Source organism: Schistocerca serialis, chromosome 8 (assembly GCF_023864345.2).
Source record: "Schistocerca serialis cubense isolate TAMUIC-IGC-003099 chromosome 8, iqSchSeri2.2, whole genome shotgun sequence".
Classification (NCBI taxonomy): Eukaryota; Metazoa; Arthropoda; class Insecta; order Orthoptera; family Acrididae; genus Schistocerca; species Schistocerca serialis.
The window spans coordinates 607236580-607259164 of NC_064645.1; the positions used below are offsets into that span (position 1 = coordinate 607236580).

General features: G+C 37.2%; 2 protein-coding genes across 6 annotated transcripts in view; one reads left to right on the forward strand and one right to left on the reverse strand.

Moving 5' to 3' along the window:
• Nucleotides 1-487: 487 nt before the first annotated feature.
• On the reverse strand, nucleotides 488-19084 carry LOC126416769 (vesicle transport through interaction with t-SNAREs homolog 1B). Of its 5 annotated transcripts, none has more exons than XM_050084617.1 (3): nucleotides 18968-19084; nucleotides 16184-16311; nucleotides 488-954 (listed from the first exon to the last, which is right to left on the reverse strand). In XM_050084617.1, exons 2-3 carry the CDS (start codon nucleotides 16286-16288, stop codon nucleotides 709-711), a joined length of 351 nt encoding a protein of 116 aa, XP_049940574.1. In that variant the 5' UTR covers nucleotides 16289-16311; nucleotides 18968-19084; the 3' UTR covers nucleotides 488-708. The 5 variants fall into 5 exon arrangements, with proteins under 5 accessions (XP_049940574.1, XP_049940575.1, XP_049940573.1 ...); XM_050084618.1 differs by having other exon boundaries at nucleotides 16184-16301; nucleotides 18968-19057; XM_050084616.1 differs by lacking the exon at nucleotides 18968-19084 and adding an exon at nucleotides 18801-18961.
• The window catches only part of LOC126416768 (gastrula zinc finger protein XlCGF57.1-like), a 252168-nt gene continuing 248628 nt past the window's right edge, over nucleotides 19046-22585 (forward strand). Inside the window, exon 1 of the mRNA XM_050084613.1 lies at nucleotides 19046-19157. The gene's annotated coding sequence lies outside the window, so the exon portion shown is untranslated. The remainder of the gene's footprint in view (nucleotides 19158-22585) is intronic.

Here is a 22585-nt window from a genome sequence, read left to right on the forward strand (position 1 = left end):
CTCTTCAGTTGTGATTCCACTATGCTCATGTTATCACTATCACTACATATTGTTGTCTTAATCATAGGATTCACTATACTGGATTTGTAATTCTCGCGTGCCATCTTTGTTGTCTATTTCGCAGCTGTTACCTGTTACACTCAGATTTTTCACTGCCAATGGCCTTGTTCAGTCAGCCAGTTCTACAGTTTCTTGAGTCGTTCCTGGTCCTGTCTGATTCTGGTTACTTAATATTTAATTTCATTTTCTGAATGCAATAAGCTTGTTTGCAGTTATCCATAATAAGAGTGTGATTATCAATTCTACTTTCCATACACATATATTGAACAGCAGAATTAATATACAAGCACAATAGTTCATGGAGATGCCACTCAGCAGCAGTCAAGGGAAAAAGTTAGTAATATGTACATACAAAATCGATATTTTACCTAACGCAATTCACCATACAAAATAGGTCTGGAACAATAATGTATATGAAGAGAGAGGGTACTTTTAAATAAATAATTTTTACTTCAATATCTCACAGTTTCATTGCTTCACTGAGCTTATTAAAAATAAAAGTAGTGAAACTTATGGGTTTCACTTATTTATACAAATACAATACATGACAACTGCATGAAAATGGAAAAAAATTGATTATTATTCATATCAAAATCTTATACAAAACTGCATTCACATTCTTGGTGGCAGAGACCAAATGATCAGGAACTACTTCCTAAACCATTTCATATATACAATACTAGAAAGAATGGCAACTTCAAGCACAATCAGTATGATAAGAATTGCCTTATTTTTTATAGCATGACATGCTATTTTGTGCATTAATGATCTAGACCGTGTCAGTTCATCATCTGTTTCTGCCAGCCTCCTCTTACTTCTCAACAAACTCTCCCTCTGCTCCCCCAGCTCAGCGATCACTTCTCCTCCTAGTGTCTCAGTTTCAGCCGCAATTGCCTGCATAAATATAAGTACAGTGTCAGTCAGATATTAAAACATGTTTCAAAAACATACAATCTCAGAATCTAATTGAAAAAAATCCCACAACTTCTCTATAACATAAGCCAAATTAAAGCCTCAAGTTTCCAGCCTTATTTCCCAGGCTCTGCATCTCATGCAATGAAATCAACATACACAAATACAACAACTGTAACACTCACTTCTCAGTGTTCATCAGCATTAAGTTGTAATAAACATGGAGGAGGAGATTAATGCGATTAGTGTTTAATGTCTCATCAACAACGAGCCCATTAGAGAGGGACCACAGGCTCAGCTTAGTGAGGGATAGAGAAGGAAAGCAGCTGTGCCCTTTTGAAGGATCCACCCCTGCCTTTGCCTTAAGCAATTTAGGGAAATCATGGAAAACCTAAGTCAGGATGGCCGGAGGGGTTTTGAACAGCCGTCCTGCTGAATGTGAGCCCAGGGTGCTAATAACTGTGCTACCCCACCAAGTGTGTAATAATCACAATGATAATCAGTGACAAGCATGCTACCAGAACATTAACTTCAGATTTTGATAAAGACAGGTTACTGTGATAATCAACAAATTCTGCAACAATTTTATTGTATAATTATGATATATGGGCCGGAATGCATTACTCATGAAAACTGTAGTTACATCTGTTCTCCTATAAATCAATATCTCTCTCTCTCTAAGGCACTTCGACTGGCTTATAAAGCACTTCTTGACCATAAAGAGAATGTGTAAAAATACTACAGGAACAGAGGGTCATTTAATGAAAATTTGGTTTCAACAGCACTACACAGTCCCAGTGATTGTCAGGTTCAAAACTGGTTGCAGTGATGTAATAGAGAGGTACAGGATGAGATAGAAAAGAGCAGATTATGTGACTCACATGACAAAGTTACTAAGCACTTACAAAATGTTAAGCGGAACCTTGCTGTAAAGATTAACTGCCACAGCAATTATACCAGATAACCCAATGCAATGACTGTCAGGAATGCTCTTTGTCAATGACATTAACCTACAATTTGATTGCTTTCATATACCAGTGTATAAAATTAAGTCTGTAATTAAACAACTGCCTCACTGTAAAATCTGGTAAGATATTTCTCAATATGAAAGGATACAGTGCTGGTGATACTCACCATGAGCTGTGTGGAACAGGCAAGCCTGCCATAATGAGTGAAGGAAAACTTATAATTGCCCTCACTCTTCCACATGACACGGGAGAAGCAATACTGCACGAAACAGTTTCCAAGGTGGAGAGGAAAGTGCTTATATGCCTTCGAGACAATCATCCTCCCAGCAGATAAAGAGAATCCAACAGTCCTGTTACCACTACAAGAATATGAGCAGAAAATACACAAACTGTTCCTACAGTGCTTAACAACCAAAGAGGAAGATCACTTAACTTGTCTGGAATACTTCCAATGACAATACTATGAAAATATATAACTCATGGGTACTGATGTGGGCTGGCCTAGTGCCCAGTAGGCAGGACATTTATAAATGGGTATTTGCCCAAAGCAGTTTTAAATGTCAAAAATCCGAGCATTTACAACAAAAATACTTTTTAAAATTTTACTGTTAGAATGTATAATTTACCAATTAAAACAAGTAATGGCACGATACTCCCAATATCAGGAGTTAGTAAATGTTTACATTTAAACTCACATATGTCATTCATTGCTTTATTACTTGCTGTACGAATAAAGGACTCATCACACACACACACACACACACACACACACACACACACACACACACACACACACACACACACACACACACACACAGCTGTGTAGTCCTTAAGTCATCGCTTTGTAATGTAACACACTTTATAATCTCTGTAAACTCTCTGAATATTACTGAAGAATGGTTATTGATAGCAAAATCATTCCTGAATGTATTAAACAACTGGCATGTGTTTCTTGATAGTAAATATATTCTTAAATGTTAAATTGTTTCCAGTGAAAAAAGAGTGTGTTTTATTGTCAGATATAGTGACATTTGAGACAGATCTAGTTTTCTATTCTGCTCCTTTATCTACTTTTGTATAACTGCCCTGCTATGATGATAAAAATGAGAACATCAACATAGAAAATATTTAATAACAAAGAATTGATCCCAAAGACACTAGAATCGTTCGATTCCGATACTAGTCAATTCCTACAGAACTGGCAATTTTTGGACTTGTGGAATTGGAATCAGCACATGACTCATCCCTAATTAAAATCATTACAGATAAATTATTTTTTCCTGTAATTTTTTTGCAGTAGTATAAGTAAAAGTACTAACTACAGGCTACCTACTTAATATAAATTATGCTTTATTTCAAGAATTACTTTCAAACTTAAGGTTTTTTTTTTTTTTTAATTATGTACTGCCCCAAGAATTTATGTCATTAAAAAGTTTAATTTTATTTATTGTCCAATTTATTTCCCCTAATAACTCTTCCTGAACTCTCAAGCAGCTTTTTCAAAATGGTTATCCAACCACTGCAGAAACAGTGTTGCAAAACACCTATTCCAATTCAAAATATCAGTTTAAAATTTTTTATAAGCACTGATTATCAATTGATCTTTAAAATGCATAAATGCCCGAGCATTTATGAATTTTGGGCATCTGCCCAGGCATTTTACATCAATATGCATGAGCAGCTGCCTCTTCTACACAACTTCATAAGTCCATAAAGAAGATATTCCACTTCATTCCATTGTGCATAATGTACGGAAAGCAAAGAATGGGCTTGCAAAACTAAAGCCACAATTAATTCTTTGCTGGAAAAATTCAGCACAACTATTTAGTGCATTTTCTCTAGCTGCCACAAAACCACTGACTCAGCACAACATAGAGCTCACGGCAAGATTTATCATGGATTTGTTTTGACAGAACCTCTAAGTGGATCTTTGGAAAGAACTTTGGGCCGTCAATGACAACTCTGAATTCATCATCAGGCTAACCCACTTGCCATTTCATATAAATTATTACGAACAGACTGATGAAATACCGATGGACTGCCCAACCACCATCAATAGAAGCCAATGCATTTAATACATGTTTGACGTGGAATTTCTTGAGTTAGTGCAATGCAAGCTTTCTAGGCTTTTCCAATACATGCACGATACACCTTTCATATATCCATGTGGATGAGATTACCTACAAGACCATTTGCTACCTCTGAAACTGCAACCAAGACGGTGGCTTATTAAGTGAAGACCAGATGACACTAAAACAAAACATTGAACAAAAGCCAACACAGATTTACACTAACGTTCTCCAGCTGTCATCTGCCCTCACAAAGTAAATGTGCCCTAAGCACAATTGCACAGAGGACCCGTGAAATCTACAGGAAAGACAGCCTACCAACAGAGCTAAACAACTGCAGACAGGAAAAACTTTGACAAGAGCTGTAAATCAAATGTGCAAAGGAGCCAATGACACAGGATCCAGGAGAGGAAGAAGAAAAACTTATTGTGTAACTGTTTGTCCCTTTCGTCAGAAACACTTCACCTAAAATTCGAAGAATTCTCTGGAAACACAATATCTTGTCTTACGTCCACCTGTCACCCAATATCAAAACTTTTGTGGGTTCTGTGAAATGGAGCAACAGAGGACTGGGAGTCTATTGCAGTCTGTTCTACTATTAGAAAATGTGTAAATGCGAGATAGTCTGCAGTGTACAAGAATGCGGGGCAAGCACCACATGGATAAACAATAACCATCAAAGTCAGTTGTTGTTGAAGACACTGAGTCTCCAAAAGTCAAAGAATGCATTATAATGGAACAAAGGTTAAAACAGTTATTTACATTTTAGGAATGTGGTTCAAAGAAATTGGCTTGGATTGGGCTACACTGTGGGCTTATAAATAAGGAGACCATTTGATAGTTACATAAAGAAGTCAGCTTTGAGCTTACGCAATGCACATGTCAGTGTCAGCAAGTGGGGAAGATAATTTCGCATCATGCCCGCCACCAAGACTTGCTTCCCTGCCAGAGTAGTGTTTCAAATGCGTTAGTGCCCAAGGATTGTGCCCACAACTGCAGGAGAGAGTAGATGTACAGGCCAGTGGTTACAGGAAAATATTTGGTCATTGGTACTGCCCGAAGATGGTAGCATATCACTGTCCGAAATATCTAACAATCTGGAAAACTCCCCAGTTCAAGAGCACTGAGGCATTGATGTCGTAGGGCATTCAAGTGTACATGGTGATGAAAGGAGTGACAGGGGGGGGGGGGGGGGGGGGATGTTTGGGGAAGGAGACCAGACAGCGAGGTCATCGGTCTCATTGGATTAGGGAAGGACGGGGAAGGAAGTCGGCCGTGCCCTTTCAAAGGAACCATCCCGGCATTTGCCTGGAGTGATTTAGGGAAATCACGGAAAACCTAAATCAGAATGGCCGGACGCGGGATTGAACCGTCGTCCTCCCGAATGCGAGTCCAGTGTCTAACCACTGCGCCACCTCGCTCGGTGGAGTGACAGGTTTTAACATATCAATTCCTGTTCTCACAACGCCTATGAATGTCATAAAATCACCACATCATTATTGGTGATCTTCTCAGTGAATCCAGATTATTTGAAGGCAACTTTCTTCATGGGAGTAAATGGTATTCTAGGCTTCTGTGAACAATTTACAAGACACACAGACCAGAAAATGGCATTTTCAGATGTTTCCATGTGTGAGTTACACTGTAGTAAGACTAATTTTGTTCACTCACATTATCACTGTTAATGAAATAAGTTTTTATTTTTGAGCATAGGCTTCCGGGGCCAGCATCACCTTCAATATAACATTTCTGGGTATGTGACCACAGTGTCATGATGCTGAATAGACTAAATTCCAGGCACTGCTGGAAGGGGCCTCCATCAGAGAGGAGTATTTATTAGTGGGACCATGCCTTATATATGCTGTTATTTAATCATGTTCCTAATGTTAGTTTATATAAAAAAAAAACACTGATTCAAAGTTTGATTTGGTGGTAGGTGTAGGGAGCTGGGGACTGATGTCCTTCATTAATAGTAGTTTTATTTTAATTGTTATTGGCTGGAACTGATGAATGAGGGGCAACTACATTTACCGTATTGGTTTTCAGAAGAAACTGGTCACATTTCAGCACATTGTAGAAACTGAATCAGTGATACAGGTGAGAGGGGGAAGAAGTAGGAGGCAGTATTAGATCTAGATGTGTAGCCTGTCCTACACATCCTCCCACCACCACCTACTCCAGTCTGATCACAAGCATCACCTATCCCATCAAAGACAGGGCTACCTATGAAAACAACCATGTGATCTACAAGCTAAGCTGCAATCACTGTGCTGCATTCTACTTGGGCATGACAAGCAACAACCCAGTTGTTGAGCATGCTGCCCAACAAAACATTCTTCACTTTAATGACTGCTTCAAAGGATCCTTCCTATCAACATCATCTTTTCTAAGTAGCGCAAGTGGGAGCTCTACCTGCAATACATCCCATGTTCCTGTAACCTTCCTGGTCTCAACCTTCATTAGTCACCATCCTTCACCCACCTATACCCTTCCCTGTTCCCACTCCAGCACTACACAGCCTTCTATTCTACAAAATAACCACAGTCTCTTAGTTTTCTCCTTTTCTGCTCCCTCTCCCCACCACGTCCCTATATGCTCCCACGAGCAGCACTTTACCGTCCCCCACCCCTACCTCGCTATCCCTCCCTCTCCACACCCCAGCCTCCTCCTCAACCCCACCACCCAGATTGCTTCTCCCATCATGTGTAATTGCTCGCTGGCCGATGTGGCCGTGAGGTTCTAAGCGCGTCAGTTTGGAACCGCGTGACCGCTACGGTCGCAGGTTCGAATCCTGCCTCGGGCATGGATGTGTGTGATGTCCTTAGGTTAGTTAGGTTTAAGTAGTTCTAAGTTCTAGGGGACTGATGACCTCAGTAGTTAAGTCCCATAGTGCTCAGAGCCATTTGAACCATTTTTTTGTAATTGCTCGCAGTTGAGCCTCGATGGCCAGAGACAGTGGACGTGTGTGAGAGTTGTGTTATTAACAATAATGTATGTATTACATAAAGCGGTAACCAAAAATCTACCTCAATCTTTGTTAACTATTACCTTAAATAATTTATAAAAAGAACTTGCCATAGACAGAATAAACCACACTTATCAAAAAGTAACCACTAATGGAGCTTAATCACAATGTCAAATATAAAACCAGAAGCCTGGTAAGGTAAATAATTTTTTATAAAAATTCCTTCTAAAACACATAACTACTAGAATCGACTTTCCATATCTATGGGCACGAAACACCTAACCAGGCGTTATTAGACAGTCACTCTCACCAAATCATGGAGAAAACCTGTGTGTGCATAGGCTTGCAGTGAAGAGGCAGCACACAAAAGTAAACAATAACTGCACTGTGCAGCATGCTGGTTGCGATAGTGATCGTCTTAGTGATCTAATATGAATGGACAGCTAACTGTAAGTGCCAAGCAATGGCACAAGTTGTGCTTGGTTAGTGGCCATCATTTACATAATGAAGGATGATTAAAAACAATGGTATAGGACAGTGCCAAAAGTACTTAGTTTAAATAAATTAATGGTTGTTAAATAATGCCTCAAAAGTAGTTAAAACAAATATGACATTGAAAATCAAAAGAGCAAACACAAAGTCTTAGTGGTGGGCGATGAACTGCAATCCTGCCGGTGGTTACTTAGCCATTAAGGAACCAGATTTGTAAAGCTCTCATCATAATGTCACAAAAATTCTGGCTAATATCTCCCACTCACTCAAAGAGAAAGAGAGAGAGAGAGAGAGAGAGAGAGAGAGAGAGAGAGAGAGAGAGAGAGAGAGGGAGAGAGAGAGAGAGAGAGAGAGGTGGGGGTGGGGGTGGGGGTGGAGGGGTGGGGGGCGGGAGTGGGGAAACTTTTTTTTCCAACTAGGTGCTACTAGCATGTATGGCGAAGAACATAATGGTGACTTTATCATCTTAATTGTGTTGCTGTTGCTTCCACATGTATTTCTGTGGCACACTTTTGCACAATGAAAACTTTCTTTTTCAAAGATGGGCAGAATGATAACTATCTGATGCACTAGCCATTACTGCATAGTTTCGACTCTACAATCGAAACTATGCAGTAGTGGTGTTTAAAAATATAAAAGGATGTTTTACTGCTACCAACTGCAGCTAGTTCAGCAGATAGTTCTCATTCTGCCCATCTAATCATTCTGCCCATCTTTGAAAAAGAAAGTTTTCATTGTACAAAAGTGTACCACAGGAATACACATGGTGCTCTTCCCCAATTATCTTGTAAACTACTGTTTAAAGAGTTAAAATACTTAACGAAAGCACAACAGCTCATGCTTTCTCTTGTGAAATCTGTTGTAAAAAATCAGTGTTTGGAAGGGACAAATGACTCCAAAAATTACAATACTACAGGAAAAAGATGGCATTCATTACTTTTTATTAAATTTGACTTCAGTTCAAACATGGGATTATTAATGCTACCGCTAAAATCTTTGATCACTTACCACTTATATTTAGTGCTAGATGATTAGAAAAGCTAAATATCAAGGTGAACTAAATATGCTCATAAGCAACTCCCTCTATAGCAAAGAATAATGTTACTCAGAAAAATATAGCTTACTTAGGCAAAATATAACAACAAAAACAATCAGTTTTTGATATGCTTTATTACACTGCAATACATCAAATCTGACCAATAATTTTTCCCATACATAATGGAAAAGAATGATATGTAATGGCAATCTGTACAAAAGATGGGGATGCACAGTGATACAATGTTAGCTTGGAAAGAGGGCGATAATCAAAGCTGTTAGCACAACGAGTCATAATTTGGAATTCATTATAATCATGCTCTCAATGCTGTGGCAGCTACACCAATAAAAGGATTACAGGGCAAATAATTTCTGTTTTTTTTTTTTTTTTTTTGTTTTGTTTTTTATGACAATTCACAGGTAGGAGAAAGTCCTTTGACAACTATTCCTATAATACAATTCTGAATTGATGATACTGTGAGTCGAGAATCTGAGTTATTTTAAAAGATTGTTCTCAGCTGCCATGTTCAATAGTGTCCATTACACACACACACACACACACACACACACACACACACACACACACAAGTTTGTAAATCAGAATCAGCAACTCTTATATCTACAATCACAGACATCAAGCAACTTAGATGCAAAGATGACCACTATTGCCCCTTTCATATTTGTTTATTTATTGGTCCAAGAATCAGTTTTGTACATTGTTTGTACATTTGATATAGAACAGTGGTAAACCTAGTTAGTTTACAATACAGTAGTCATTTTGACTACATTGTTGACAATATAAAAATGCATAATAATGTAGGTTGGTGTACTACATTGCTTCTACATGTGATAATAGCAGTTATTAAGTGAGATGACATGACAAGCACAATGTAAACTATATTATGAACTGGCAATTAGTGAAATTTGGTAAATGAGGTTTACTTATTATAATGTTCCATAAACTCAGACAAAGAATAAAAGCAGTGGTCAAGCAAGAACTATTTTAACTTTATTTTAAATGCATTTAATGTTGGTATGCATTTCAGGTAAGAAGGCATATGGTTATATAACATAGCTCCAGAATGATACACTCCTCTTTTGCATAAGTTTGTACTTATTGTGTTCCTGTGTAGGTTCATCTTCTGTCTAGTTTCATATGTGTATATATCTTAGTTGGGTTTGAAGAGATTTTCCTTTTTTAAGATGCTCCCTTTTGTGAAAATTAGTATTTCATATATATACAAGCAAGGCAGTGGCAATATTTTCAGAGTTTTAAAAAAGGGTCTACAGGAATCCTCTTTTTCTGTATTTTAAATGTTTTTGTAGTATTTGTGGAATTCCCTCAAAAAATTATTCCATACATAAGTAGTGACTCTATACTGCAATGATACATTGCCAGCACTGATGAGCAGCTTGTATTTTGAGTGAGGATCTTAACAGCATATGCTAATGAATTCAGCCTCTTTTTTTAAATTGCTTAGGTGTACCTCCCACTTCAGATCTGCCTGAACATGTGCACCTAGAAATTTTGTTTGACTGACCTTCAACACATTTTTTCCTTCAATACTGAAAACAGGGCTTGCAGGATGCAGGTTTTGTGTGGTATGGAAGTTAACTGCCACAATTTTTTCAGAATTTATGATGAACCTATTGGCATTGAACCAGTGTGTTAAGGTACACATAACTGATACTGCAGCCTTCTGCAAATTTTCCTCATTCTGTGATTTAATTGGAATATTAGTGTCATCTGCGAATAGTACAGTGGTTCCATCATGTATTTTACTAGCCAAGTCATTTACATACAGCAGAAATAGGACAGATCCTAGAACTGAGCCTTGTGGGACTCCATACTTGATTTCCTGCTCATCACTGTAAAAACAAGAAATTTTTTGTGTTTCACTATTTTTGTGTTTTATTTCTGTAATCTACTGACGATAACTGAGGTACGACTGGATCCACTTTTCAGATTGGCCTCTAATTCCATAATTACTTAATTTACACATGAGAATGCCATGATCAATTACATCAAAGGCTTTACTTAGATCCAGAAATATCCCAGATACACGTTGTTTGTTTATGATCCACTGCTTTTTATACTTCATTTAAGAAGGCAAAAATTGCTGACTGAGTTGATTTTCCAGCTCTGAACCCATGTTGGGAGTCACTTATCAGCCTCTCTTTATTTAAGAAAACTGTTAATCTTCTAAGGAGCATTTTTTCCATAATTTTGCTGAAGTCTGACAAAACTGAAACTGGTCTATAATTATCAATATCACTTTTTGCACCCTTCTTTTCCCCATTCTCAAACAATGAATTTACTATGTCTGTTAGTGTTTCCACAATAAATGTTGCACTAGCTTTGATAATAGCATCTGGTATCTCATCAACACGCACTGAATATTTATTAGGTAATTCTGTGAGGATTCTTGACAGTTCCTCAGGTGTTGCTGGATACAAGAAGAATGTGTTTGAATGAATTTTTTGATCTGAGTGACTGGTTGGCTGTTTGTCATGGTGTGTATTTATTAACTGTTGTGCTACATTTGAGAAATAATTGTTGAAAGCACTAGCAACATGTCTGGGGTCAGTAAGTTTATTTTTATTCATAATCAGCTCTTTATTACTGTGATCAATTGGCCTGGTACCAATTTCTTTCCTTATAATTTGCCAGGTTGCTTTAGTTTTATTCTTGGAATCACACAATATTTTGTTATTTTCTAGTTTTTTTGCTTCTGAAATAACTCATGTTAGTATTCTTTTGTATCTTTTGAAATATGCAATAAAGTCAGGGCTGGTATTATGCTTGGAGTACTCATACAATCTCCTTTTATTTTGACATGATATCCTTATCCCTTTTGTAATCCACTTGTTTGTTTTTTGAGTAGAGTTTAACATAGTTGTTTTCTTGGGAAAAGCTATTTCAAAAAAATGTTTGAATGTAGCCATAGACTTATATTTCTCATTGGTCTCATTACAGTCATATACATCTTTCCAACTTTCACCCTCTTGGAGAGAACAAAAATATTCCACATTTTTTATACTGAAATTCCTCACAGTGTGTTGTATTCGACTGGGAATTTGGTGTCCTGAAACATTCATTGCAAGAATTTGAGCATAGTGATCGCTAAAACCCATGTTTTCAACTTGTGTGTTATAGGCATATTTGCACGTATTTATCAAGATTGATCAATAATAGATGCAGAAGTAGGTGTTTCTCGAGTTGGTTCCGTTACTGTTGGACTGATGTTGAACAATTGCAGTAAATTTATAATGTCATCTCTGAATTTATTGGATGTTGAGAAATATAATTATATTTTTCTTGGGAGAGTGAATTTCTTACAAGAGTTCCTCCATGTTATTGTAAAACACTTTTTTATCTCCATCTGATGACCTGTATACACAAATAATACCTGTATTTTGCCTTGTTAGTTCTATATCTTTTTCACAGGACAGTTTATGGTATTTGGTTACACTAGTGAATTCAATATTTTATTTAACATTATATACATACATACACATACACACACACACACACACACACACACACACACACACACACACACACACACACACACACGTACCCTCATGACTCAATATTTTCCAACAAAACATGCTTGCAAGTTTGAACTGAGGAAGGTATGTTTGCTCTAACATATCTTGTTTGAGCCAGTGTTCTGTAAAGCATAGTACATAAATATCATTTAGATCATTTAATATTATTTCTATTTCATTTAGATTATTTGGGAGTGACTGAACATTTTGATGGAGTAATTTAAAATTAGGGACATGGAGGGTATCATTTCTTGCTTGACCACTTATTTTTTCCAGGGATCCGTCATTTACTGTGTGGCTTGTTGGTTCACCGTTTGTGGGTTCCTGCCTTTCTTCTGTCAAAATTTTCCCAATTTTCACTTTTTTCTGTCCTTTTTCACCCATCTGTCCATTAACAACTGCCTTGATTAGATGGCTTGAAATTTGACCTAGTAAATGTGTTGTTATGACTTTCATTGGGCCTATTTTTTGTCATAAAATGGTCCATAATGGTCTGTTTTCTCGTGGGTGGCACTTTCAGTTTGAGACTGGCACTTTCTATCAGATTGTCCATTTGTGTATGCTTTTTTTCTTGTACAGATACTTGGTTTTTCAGTTTTCGCCATGTGTATGAAAGAAGCAAGCCTATTACAAATGCGAATCTTTCCTTATTTGTTTAGATGTAAACCATGAGTTGTATATTCATTTCTTTTCAGGCATTTTATTTCAAAATTCACAGATAATCTTTTCCTACACATGCCTGTAGCAGTGTTGATTTTTTCTAATATAATGTGGTTTGCAGCTATGATTTTTCCATTTAGACCTTGTGCATCATGTCTAAGCGGTATTGGATGAATTATTACATTTGTTTTTGAGTGGGCAAGACTTTAATTCATAGTTTTTTAACAAAACCAGCACACAACTGCAGCTCTTTCAGAACACAGGGAGTAGAAGTGAATAACTGTTATTGTGCCACCTATCATCTACAGACAAATAATGCATTTCTCTACAACTTCAATTCAACTAAGACTACATAAATTTCACTTGTTCAAGAGCATTTTTGCAAAGCTTGTGAGGTCACCGTACACAACTTAATTATCTACTTCTAATAATGCTGCTAGTGTTGAATTAATAGACAGATATAATTATTCTGTGAGGAGGTAAATTGATGCACTGATTGGTACATATCTCTCAGCATCAGATTTTTTTACAGACAGAAAAAGATCTGAAGGTTATACACAGTCACAAATGGATGCAATGAAGTACTCTCACCTCTGATTCAAAAGAATTTGCAGTAAAGCATGTAATAAAACAGTCAAATACACAAATAGTTTATATGAGGCTCATCCAGAAAGTAAGTCCTGACATAAAAAAAGAGTAAAACTAATAATGTAATAATAGTGTTTATCGTACATGCAAGTACGTACCTTCCACTACTTTTCTACAATATTATGTCCATTGCTGAAAAATTGGTGCAGGATGCAATTACATTGTACAGCCCTGCCATGGAAATTTGCCATCTGTGGTAATAATCAGCTGGTGACCTACTTTTTTGCACATTTTCATTTTCAATGTTTTGGATGGACAAGTGACATGACCATGAAATTCCCATCCTATATCATTCCCAGCATCTACCCTTAACACCAGTGTCTCATTTACTTTGTTAGTTAGTTACTTTTCTCTTCTTACTGAACATTCTCATTTTTTTTAGAGGAATAATACATCCACCTACAAAAACAAATGAGTGATTCATTGCCTTGTCCCAGTAACTCTCATTGATATGAAAGAACAGCTGCCATCATGTCAAGTTCATATTTGCCATTTTATTGACTGGGAGCATCAGTGAGCACATTACTTTTCACTATAATTTTTGTTTTCAGTTAATGCTCATAAAATAATTAACTGTTTGTAATGGTTTTAACTATCTAGTCATTATCAATAGCCTATAAATATTGCTTTGCTGATGGCTGCATCGTAACATGCTATGAGTCAACATTTCATTGAGGCTCCTACCGTTGACTCCTAGAACATTTTGATGCAGCTATCAGCAAAGCTATATTAATAGGCCGCTGGTAATGACCAGAAGGTTGAAACCGATACAGCCACTACAGTATTTGTGATCATTGACTGAAATAAATTTTATAGTGATCATGTCATGCGCCATTCAATAAAAAAAAAACTGAGTCTCATGTATGGTGGCTATTTACATAATGTCCATATTAACAGGCACATGTTATTGCTAGACGACATATCTCAACCAAATTCAAGTGACATATACTTCCAACCCAACGACAAACTTTTTCACGACACTTGTAAAAATAATAAGAGAGAGAGTAAGAGTAAGAGAGAGAGAGAGAGAGAGAGAGAGAGAGAGAGAGAGAGAGAGAGAAAATAAAAGACATTCTGTAATGTAGGGTTTCGTCAGCAGAACTTACTTTCTGTGATAACCCCATTGCTGTTACCTACACTGAAACTAAAGAATCAAATTGAAAAAATCTGCTGACATGATTCCGATATTTCTAACTTACTGTATGGAAAATTTCTGTCTGATAGAGATTTTCTTCCTTTCTACTTTGATCAATGTCGTGGAAAATTCAAACTTATATTGTTGTGATTACACCATTCTTTCTCTATCCCACTACTTGCAAAACGAAATTCTCAAACAGAACTCTTACTAGCCAATGAGTTGTCAAAACTATTTGCTTGATACATCACATTTTATTTATTGTCACATTTCACTTTAGAACCCACTATCTTGAGGTTATGATGAATCACCAGTTATACAATATTTAACATGATCGCATACATTTTATAAATTATAACTGTCAATTAACTTCTATTCTAGCGAATATAGAAACTTTTTGGCATGATGTAGCTATATGAAAAATGATGTGTATTTCAGAAAAAAAATTATGTATGCTACTGTTCTGAACTAGAAAGAAAAATCTAACATATATTTACAATTAGGTCTTCCCAACCCAACAGGTTTTTTTTTATAATTAGCTGTTTTGCGCTCCCCCTCCCCCACACATACAAACAAATACTTACAACCAAAGGAAACCACTGAAAAACATACAAATTGGGGACAGTTTGAGTACAAAACCAACAGGAGCATTATTTATTGTTTCATACATTATGCAAACATATTAAATTGATAAGTAATGATTATTTACTGTTTGGATTGTGTAACAGAGAACTTACATTAGACTGCAGAGAAACCTTAGTGGACAGAAGAAAGAGCAACTTGCTGAAATTGGGAGAAGCTAGATGTGAAGCATGAAAACAAAAACTTGTCTACAAAGGTAATATATTAATAGGAAACCCAGAAATAATGCAATATGATGAGGTAATATGCAGAAATGTATATGACTGTCATAACTTACTTTTTTTTAAAAAAAATACAGGGCTTTATAGTGAAATATCACACACACACACACACACACACACACACACACACACACACACAGAGGGAGGGAGGGAGGGAGGGAGGGAGAGAGGCAGTGAGAGGGAGGGGGAGGGAGAGGGAGGGAGGGGGGGGAGGGAGGGAGGGAGGCAGTGAGGGGGAGGGAGAGGGAGGGAGGGGGCAGGAGGGGGAGAGGACGGAGGGAGGGGGGGAGGGAGGGAAGGAGGGAGGGATGGAGGGAGGGATGGAGGGAGGGAGGGAGGGATGGAGGGAGGGAGGGAGGGATGGAGGGGAGGGAGGGAGGGAGAGGGAGGGAGAGGGAGGAGGAGGAGGAGGAGGAGGAGGAGAAGAAGAAGAAGAAGAAGAAGAAAGTTTTGGGGTATGTAAATACTTCAGGAGTAAAGGAGATCACTCATCAAACAGCTGAAGCACTGAGTCGCCCACAGGCATACACAAAAAAATAAAGAAGAGTTGCTGGCTTTCAGAGTAAAGTATGCCTATAGTATGACTACAGATAAGGATCAAAATTTAAGGCATCTATTTCAAAATGCAGGAATGGCATGACAGCAGATAACCAAGGTCGGAACCATAATGTATATATGTAATAATATAATTAGACAATATTGCACCACCTATCAGAAATCCAGCCTATTGTGCCTCCTATTACATTGGAAACTCCATACATGGAATGGGTGTATTGCTCTTTTAACTTCAATTAAGTACCAGACATGAGTTTACATTCATTCACCTGGGAACGTGCCAAACTGTCCGCTGTTCGTTCCAGTGCCGCATGCCCTTCCAAAACCGTGCGTCGAACTGGATCATCCTGAATGTTTCCTGCCCAAGACACCATATTTTAAGGTGTTCTATAACAAACTAAAAAACAATAATAAATCTATGTTCTTCCTGTCTTTCATTAATTAATTATACAAAGCTAGACTTTTAGTCACAGTAGCATTGTTACATCAACAGTTTAACATTTAAAATGTATTGATAAGTGGTTGAAGTTACTTTCCAGGGAGGAGAAAAATGATGATGATGATGAGGAGGAGGAGGAGGAGCATAGTTACGAGTTCGCATTCTGTTGATGTTAGAGACAGAGCAATCTATTAACTTGGCAATCATGGTGAAAAGACTGAGTTACGGCCTTATCTGACGAACCAATCTGGATTTTGTTATGGGGTTTTCAGGAAATTGTAGGTCTATACCAGAAGTGTTAGGTAGGGCTTACAGCTGCATTCTTCTTAAATATGAGTCTAGCTTATCTGATATATTCAACAGCAGAAACATTAACAAAGAAAGCAAATATAATATACAATGTAATACACACTATTTTCTCAGAAGGGACAAAAAGTTTACAAACATGCCCATTACATTACATCAGTTGTATACCTGTTAAATGACACAAATGTATAAATAAATCATAAAACTTGGTTTAACATGATCTGGGGTTTATGCAACAAGAACCAAAAACAAAATTTCCAATGGAGAGAGAATCTATTTGAGGATTGTCACTATTCAGAAAGTGGAAGAGATGGTGAGCAGTAGAGAAAAATGTAGAAAAGGGCTATACATAGCTGAGTACAAGAAGTAATCATCCTTTCCTATTCTGTCTGTCTTTCTCTCAGCACCTCTTCTGTTTAGTGGCTAGCAATCTATCCAGATTGTCTGACAATTAAAAACTGAACGTGTAATCCAGTATACAGGTCTCTAATAGTCTGGTTTTAGGCAAACTTCTGGATGTTATGGCTCACTCAAATTAAAAATGAAACAAAAATGTATTTTTACCTAGTGAATCTATAACTTATTGAAGACTGGAGCTTAAAACATATAAGTAAAAGAAGTTTATTGCTGATATGCCAGCAAAAGATGAAAACAACTTCTGTATATAAGAATATTATACAAGCAGGTGTAGGTAAACAACAGAAACACTGAAGACTGAGAAAGCAGAAGCAGCTTTTAAAGCAGTAAATTCTTTATGTGGTTATGTAGAGTGCACATTCACAGTCTTTGATGACCAAATAAAACACAGCAGATTGGTGATATTTAAGTGTTGGTACAATCTACAGAAGCAGCTTCTGACAGTTCATTCTCCCTGCGTTTGTTTCAGCTTTGACACAGTCAACTATCTTGAGGGTTCTTCTTCATTAATCAACTCATACGTGTACCTGGCAGTGCCAGAAAATAAATATTCATATAGACTGTCATAGGTAAAACAGGTAGCACACTTTGGTTTATTGGTAGAATATTGGCTAAATGCAATTAAGCCTACAAAGGAGATTGTCTACAAAGCACTCCGCAACCGATCACAGAATACTGTTCAAGTGTGTGGGGCCTAAGCAAAATAGGATTTACAAGGGATATTGCATGTATACAAAAGCGTGTGGGGCCTAAGCAAAATAGGATTTACAAGGGATATTGCATGTATACAAAGAACATGGCTTGTCACAGGACGGTTTCACCCATAGGAGAGCATCATAGGGACACTAAAAGAACAAATACCAGATGCTTTTAGGCAGACACAAACTATTCAGTACAAGTTCACTTACAAAGTTTCAAGAATCAGCTTTAAGTGACGAGCCTAGGAATATGATAAAATACCTTAAGTTGGCAAGATTGGACAAATTACATCAATACTCTTTACATTTATTGCTGAATTTCCTGGTATTAAATTATACTGAAAGCTTTTGGTGATGACCTGCTTCTACAAGTAATACAAAGAATATTGAATACTGTCTTGATTAAATTATTATGGATTTTCGTTCTGACCGCTGTTGTATGGCGCACAGCTTGGCAATTTTTGGGAAGCGTTTTACTCTTTTCTCCACGAAAATTGTCTTAACACATACATAGCTACATTTTGGAATGTATTATTCTAATATCTTCACATTACTCAACGGTACATCGGATTGAGTACTGGAACGGTCATCTAAGAATTATATTTGTGAGCGTTGACAACGAATTTGAAAATAGATAAATGAAGGCATCGTAAGGAACTTTTGTGTATCATACACAATTCAGCATTTCAAATATGACACAATGCTTGTGGCGGACTGTTCTTACGAACAGGTAAAACTGGACTTCTCAAGCATTCGTGTCTACTAGCATAAGAATCTCAACAGACTAGCTGTGTATGTAAGTGTGTGTGTCTAAAATCTTTTAATTCTCACATTATCTGACACCTGTTTACTGTAGTCTATCGTCTCGCTAACTTGACAGTCTATAAATAACACTCACTCTTCAAATTGAAGCAATTTTCATGTCATGTAATCATCAAGGCTTATTCCGTTCCGTTCATCACTTATAACGCATATTCCGGATTAGGAAAATTTTCAGTTCAAAATATTTTTGTTGTACTTGCTCACCACTGAATCATCTGCAATCATTCATGAGAACTGTAACAAATAATCTCTATGAATGACAGCGTCTTTAATTGAGGAACATCACTGTACCTCGCACTTATAATGCGTGTTGGAACGAACTAAATTAATGTTTCATTACTAAAACTGCAAGCCAATTTTTAAATCCACACCTGTCTACAAAAAAGCAAAATCTAGTGTCACAGTGAGCTCCCCACGCTCCCCGCTATGCATATCTTCGCCCCTGAAATGTAGCTTTCTTGTGTTGTAATGGTGACGCTGAGGTTGACGACTTATCAGGGGCGTGGAAACTGAGTTTTCAATTTTCACTTAGAATTTAAGATTTGACACCTACAATGAACTGTAAGTATATTGCACAACAAATAAATGTTTGTGCTGCCCATTTCCATCCGTTGTAATTTTTATACAATTTCATTTAGTTCCATTTCGCGAAAGAAATGGGTTGTAGCAAACGAACTCCAGTCCAAAGAAATAATCCCTACCTTCAGCGCCTTTAAGTTATACAATATTCAAGACAGTTTGAGTTGTGATGCTAGCAAACAAGCAGTGTTTATTTTGAAACGAAAGATGTGTTGCGTTCGATAAAAGTTTCTCATACAACGTGTTTTTCTGTTGTGTGACCCAGAGAAACTCATGGATTTGTGTATTTGAGAACCTATTTCATTCCATTCGCTGGTGGAACATGGAAGGGCTTTTAAATTGTTCTGTGGAGAGCTTTGCTAAATAGTAAACGTACTTTCTAAAGATGTAATGCCGTTGTACTCGCGTAATAATTATTTCAAATACTTATAAAACGATGATTAGTATCACGCTTTCTTGCTGTAACAGAGAGAACATGAAATAAACGTACTCTTTCCAAAAATATCTTTTATTCGATTTATGGATAAGTTCATCTGTAATTGTTCACATTCTGTATAGTACAGTAGTAGGAAGTTAAAAAAAGGCCTGTTTTCTTGCAGTGAAATACATGGCGCTAGGTACCTCTAGAAGGCGAAGACAGGATTGCATTTTAAACATTACGGAAGAAATTGCATTATATTTCAGAATTTAATGATGATGATGTGAAAATGAATTTGTTATATACTGTTCGTGTGCTTTCAATTTTAATAGTTCAGAATTGGTATTTCTTCTAAGAATATATTTAGTTTCGGAAATAAACCTAAGATTAATTTGTGAAAAACAGTATGGCAACAGATTTAAAAGATGCCCTGTGTGATTTCTCATAGTATGCATGTATATTCTTATTTATGTTTAATAAAGAATCATACATTTTGATATAAATGAAAGTCAGGAACGTTAGTGCTTATTTCTAAATACCTGGCGATAGGTAATGATAAGGAAAGATGCTACTCACTATGTAGCAGACATGCTAGGCATGGCACAACAAAAAGAATGTCACAATAAAGCTTTCGGCAGGTAAGACCTTAGTCAACAATAGTGTGTGTATTGTTGACCAAGGCCGAAAGCTTTGAGACATTCTTTTTGTTGTGTCTATCTGCGACTCAGCACGTCTGCTATATGGTGAGTGGCAACTTCCCTTTTCATAATATTGTTACATTCAATCCTGGATTTTCTATTGTTTGTCATTTAGAGCTATCTTTGCCTTTTGTTGAAATGTTTTGGAGTATTATGAAAATTCAAAATGTGAATACAGCAATGCAAGTAAGATTCTGATAATCGTAACAAAATGAAAACGCAAGATAGTTTACTTTTGTACTTTGGAAATCTCGTTACATGCACATAGTGGGACCTACACAGTGATGACTTGTAGAACTACAAAAAAATCATCTAACAGGCATTTTGACAATGACACTTCTATACAGAGAAATAAAAGGAATTAAAAGGTAATTGAAATGAAAACTTTATGAACTACATTAATTAAGTAAGTTTGAATGAGGGCTGCTAACGTGGAAAAAAACCTGCTGTTTAATGACAATCACTTATTAGGGCATGGCAGAGATTACTTAAAAAAGTAGCTTTTCACAGATTAGTTTGCATCTACTTTCAAGCATGTGCCAGTTCAGTTCTTTCAGCATCTCCGTCACATTCGTGTGTCAAACATGCGGCAATTGTGCTGCCCTTCTTTGTGTCCATTCACTAGCCTTTGATAGTCCTATATGGTATGAGTCTCTCACACTTACGCTGTATTGCGCAAGTGTTTTGTATCCAGTTTCCTTTGTAGACTGTCTGCATTTCCCTAGTATTCTACCAGTCAATTGCAGTCAGGCACCTGCTTCACCTACAACTGAAACCATGTGATTGTTCCATTTCATATCCCTACAGATTGTTTCAGAAAGGTATTTGTATGATTGACTGATTCCAGCTGTGACTCCTTAATGTTCCCAGCACACTTCCCTGAGGCACACCTGAAGTTACTTTCCCATCTGTCGATGACGGTCCATTCAAGATAACATACTGTGTCCACCCCACCACCCATCAATAAATCCTCAGTCCCGTTACAAGTCTCACTTGATACTCCACGTGATCATTGTACTTTTGATAAGTTTATGCCTGATTACTGAGTCAGATGCATTTTGGAATTCAAGAAGCATTGTATCTGACTGTATTGGTCCATAGCTTTTGGGATACATCACATTACAAAAGCTCATATTAGGTCTCACATATTCAATATTTGCAGAGTTCATTGCCGTTTGTCAAGGAGGAGGTCATTTAGTTCAAAGCATTTCATTAGAACTGGGCTTAGAATGTGTTCTGAGAGTCTACAACAAATACCTGACAATGATACTGGATGGTAGTTTTTTGGATCAGTTCTGCTGCTCTACTTGTAGATGGGTGTGGCCCACGCACTCTTCCAACCTCTGAGCACAGTGCTTTGTTAACGAGATTGTTGTTGTTGTGGTCTTCAGCCCTGAGACTGGTTTGATGCAGCTCTCCATGCTACTCTATCCTGTGCAAGCTTCTTCATCTCCCAGTACCTACTGCAACCTACATCTTTGTGAATCAGCTTAGTGTATTCATCTCTTGATCTCCCTCTACGATTTTTACCCTCCACGCTGCCCTCCAATATTAAATTGGTGGTCCCTTGATGCCTCAGAACATGTCCTACCAACCGATCCCTTCTTCTAGTCATGTTGTGCCACAAACTCCTCTTCTCCCCAATTCTATTCAATACCACCTCATTAGTTATGTGATCTACCCATCTAATCTTCAGCATTCTTCTGCAGCACCACATTTCGAAAGCTTCTATTTTTTTCTTGTCCAAACTATTTATCGTCCACGTTTCACTTCCATACATGGCTACACTCCATACAAATACTTTCAGAGACGGCTTCCTGACACTTTAATCCATACTCGATGATAACAAATTTCTCTTCTTCAGAAACACTTTCCTTGCTGTTGCCAGTCTACATTTTATATCCTCTCTACTTTGACCATCATCAGTTATTTTGCTCCCCAAATTGCAAAACTCCTTTACTACATTAAGTGTCTCATTTCCTAATCTAATTCTCTCAGCATCACCTGACTTAATTCGACTACATTCCAATATCCTCGTTTTGCTTTTGTTGATATTCATCTTATATCCTCCTTTCAAGACACTGTCCATTCCGTTCAGTTGCTCTTCCAAGTCCTTTGCTGTCTCAGACAGAATTACAATGTCATTGGCGAACCTCAAAGTTTTTATTTCTTCTCCATGGATTTTAACACCTACTTCGAATTTTTCTTTAGTTTCCTTTACTGCTTGCTCAATATACAGATTGAATAACATCAGGCAGAGACTACAACCCTGTCTCACTCCCTTCCCAACCACA

Excerpts from the sequence above, each read along its gene's own strand:
- LOC126416769 (XM_050084617.1), bottom strand. The coding sequence starts at position 16,288 with ATGGTGTCTTGGGCAGGAAACATTCAGGATGATCCAGTTCGACGCACG. Across the intron at positions 955-16,183 it reads ACAGTTTGGCACGTTCCCAG|GCAATTGCGGCTGAAACTGA; the intron begins GTGAATGAATGT and ends ATATTTATGCAG.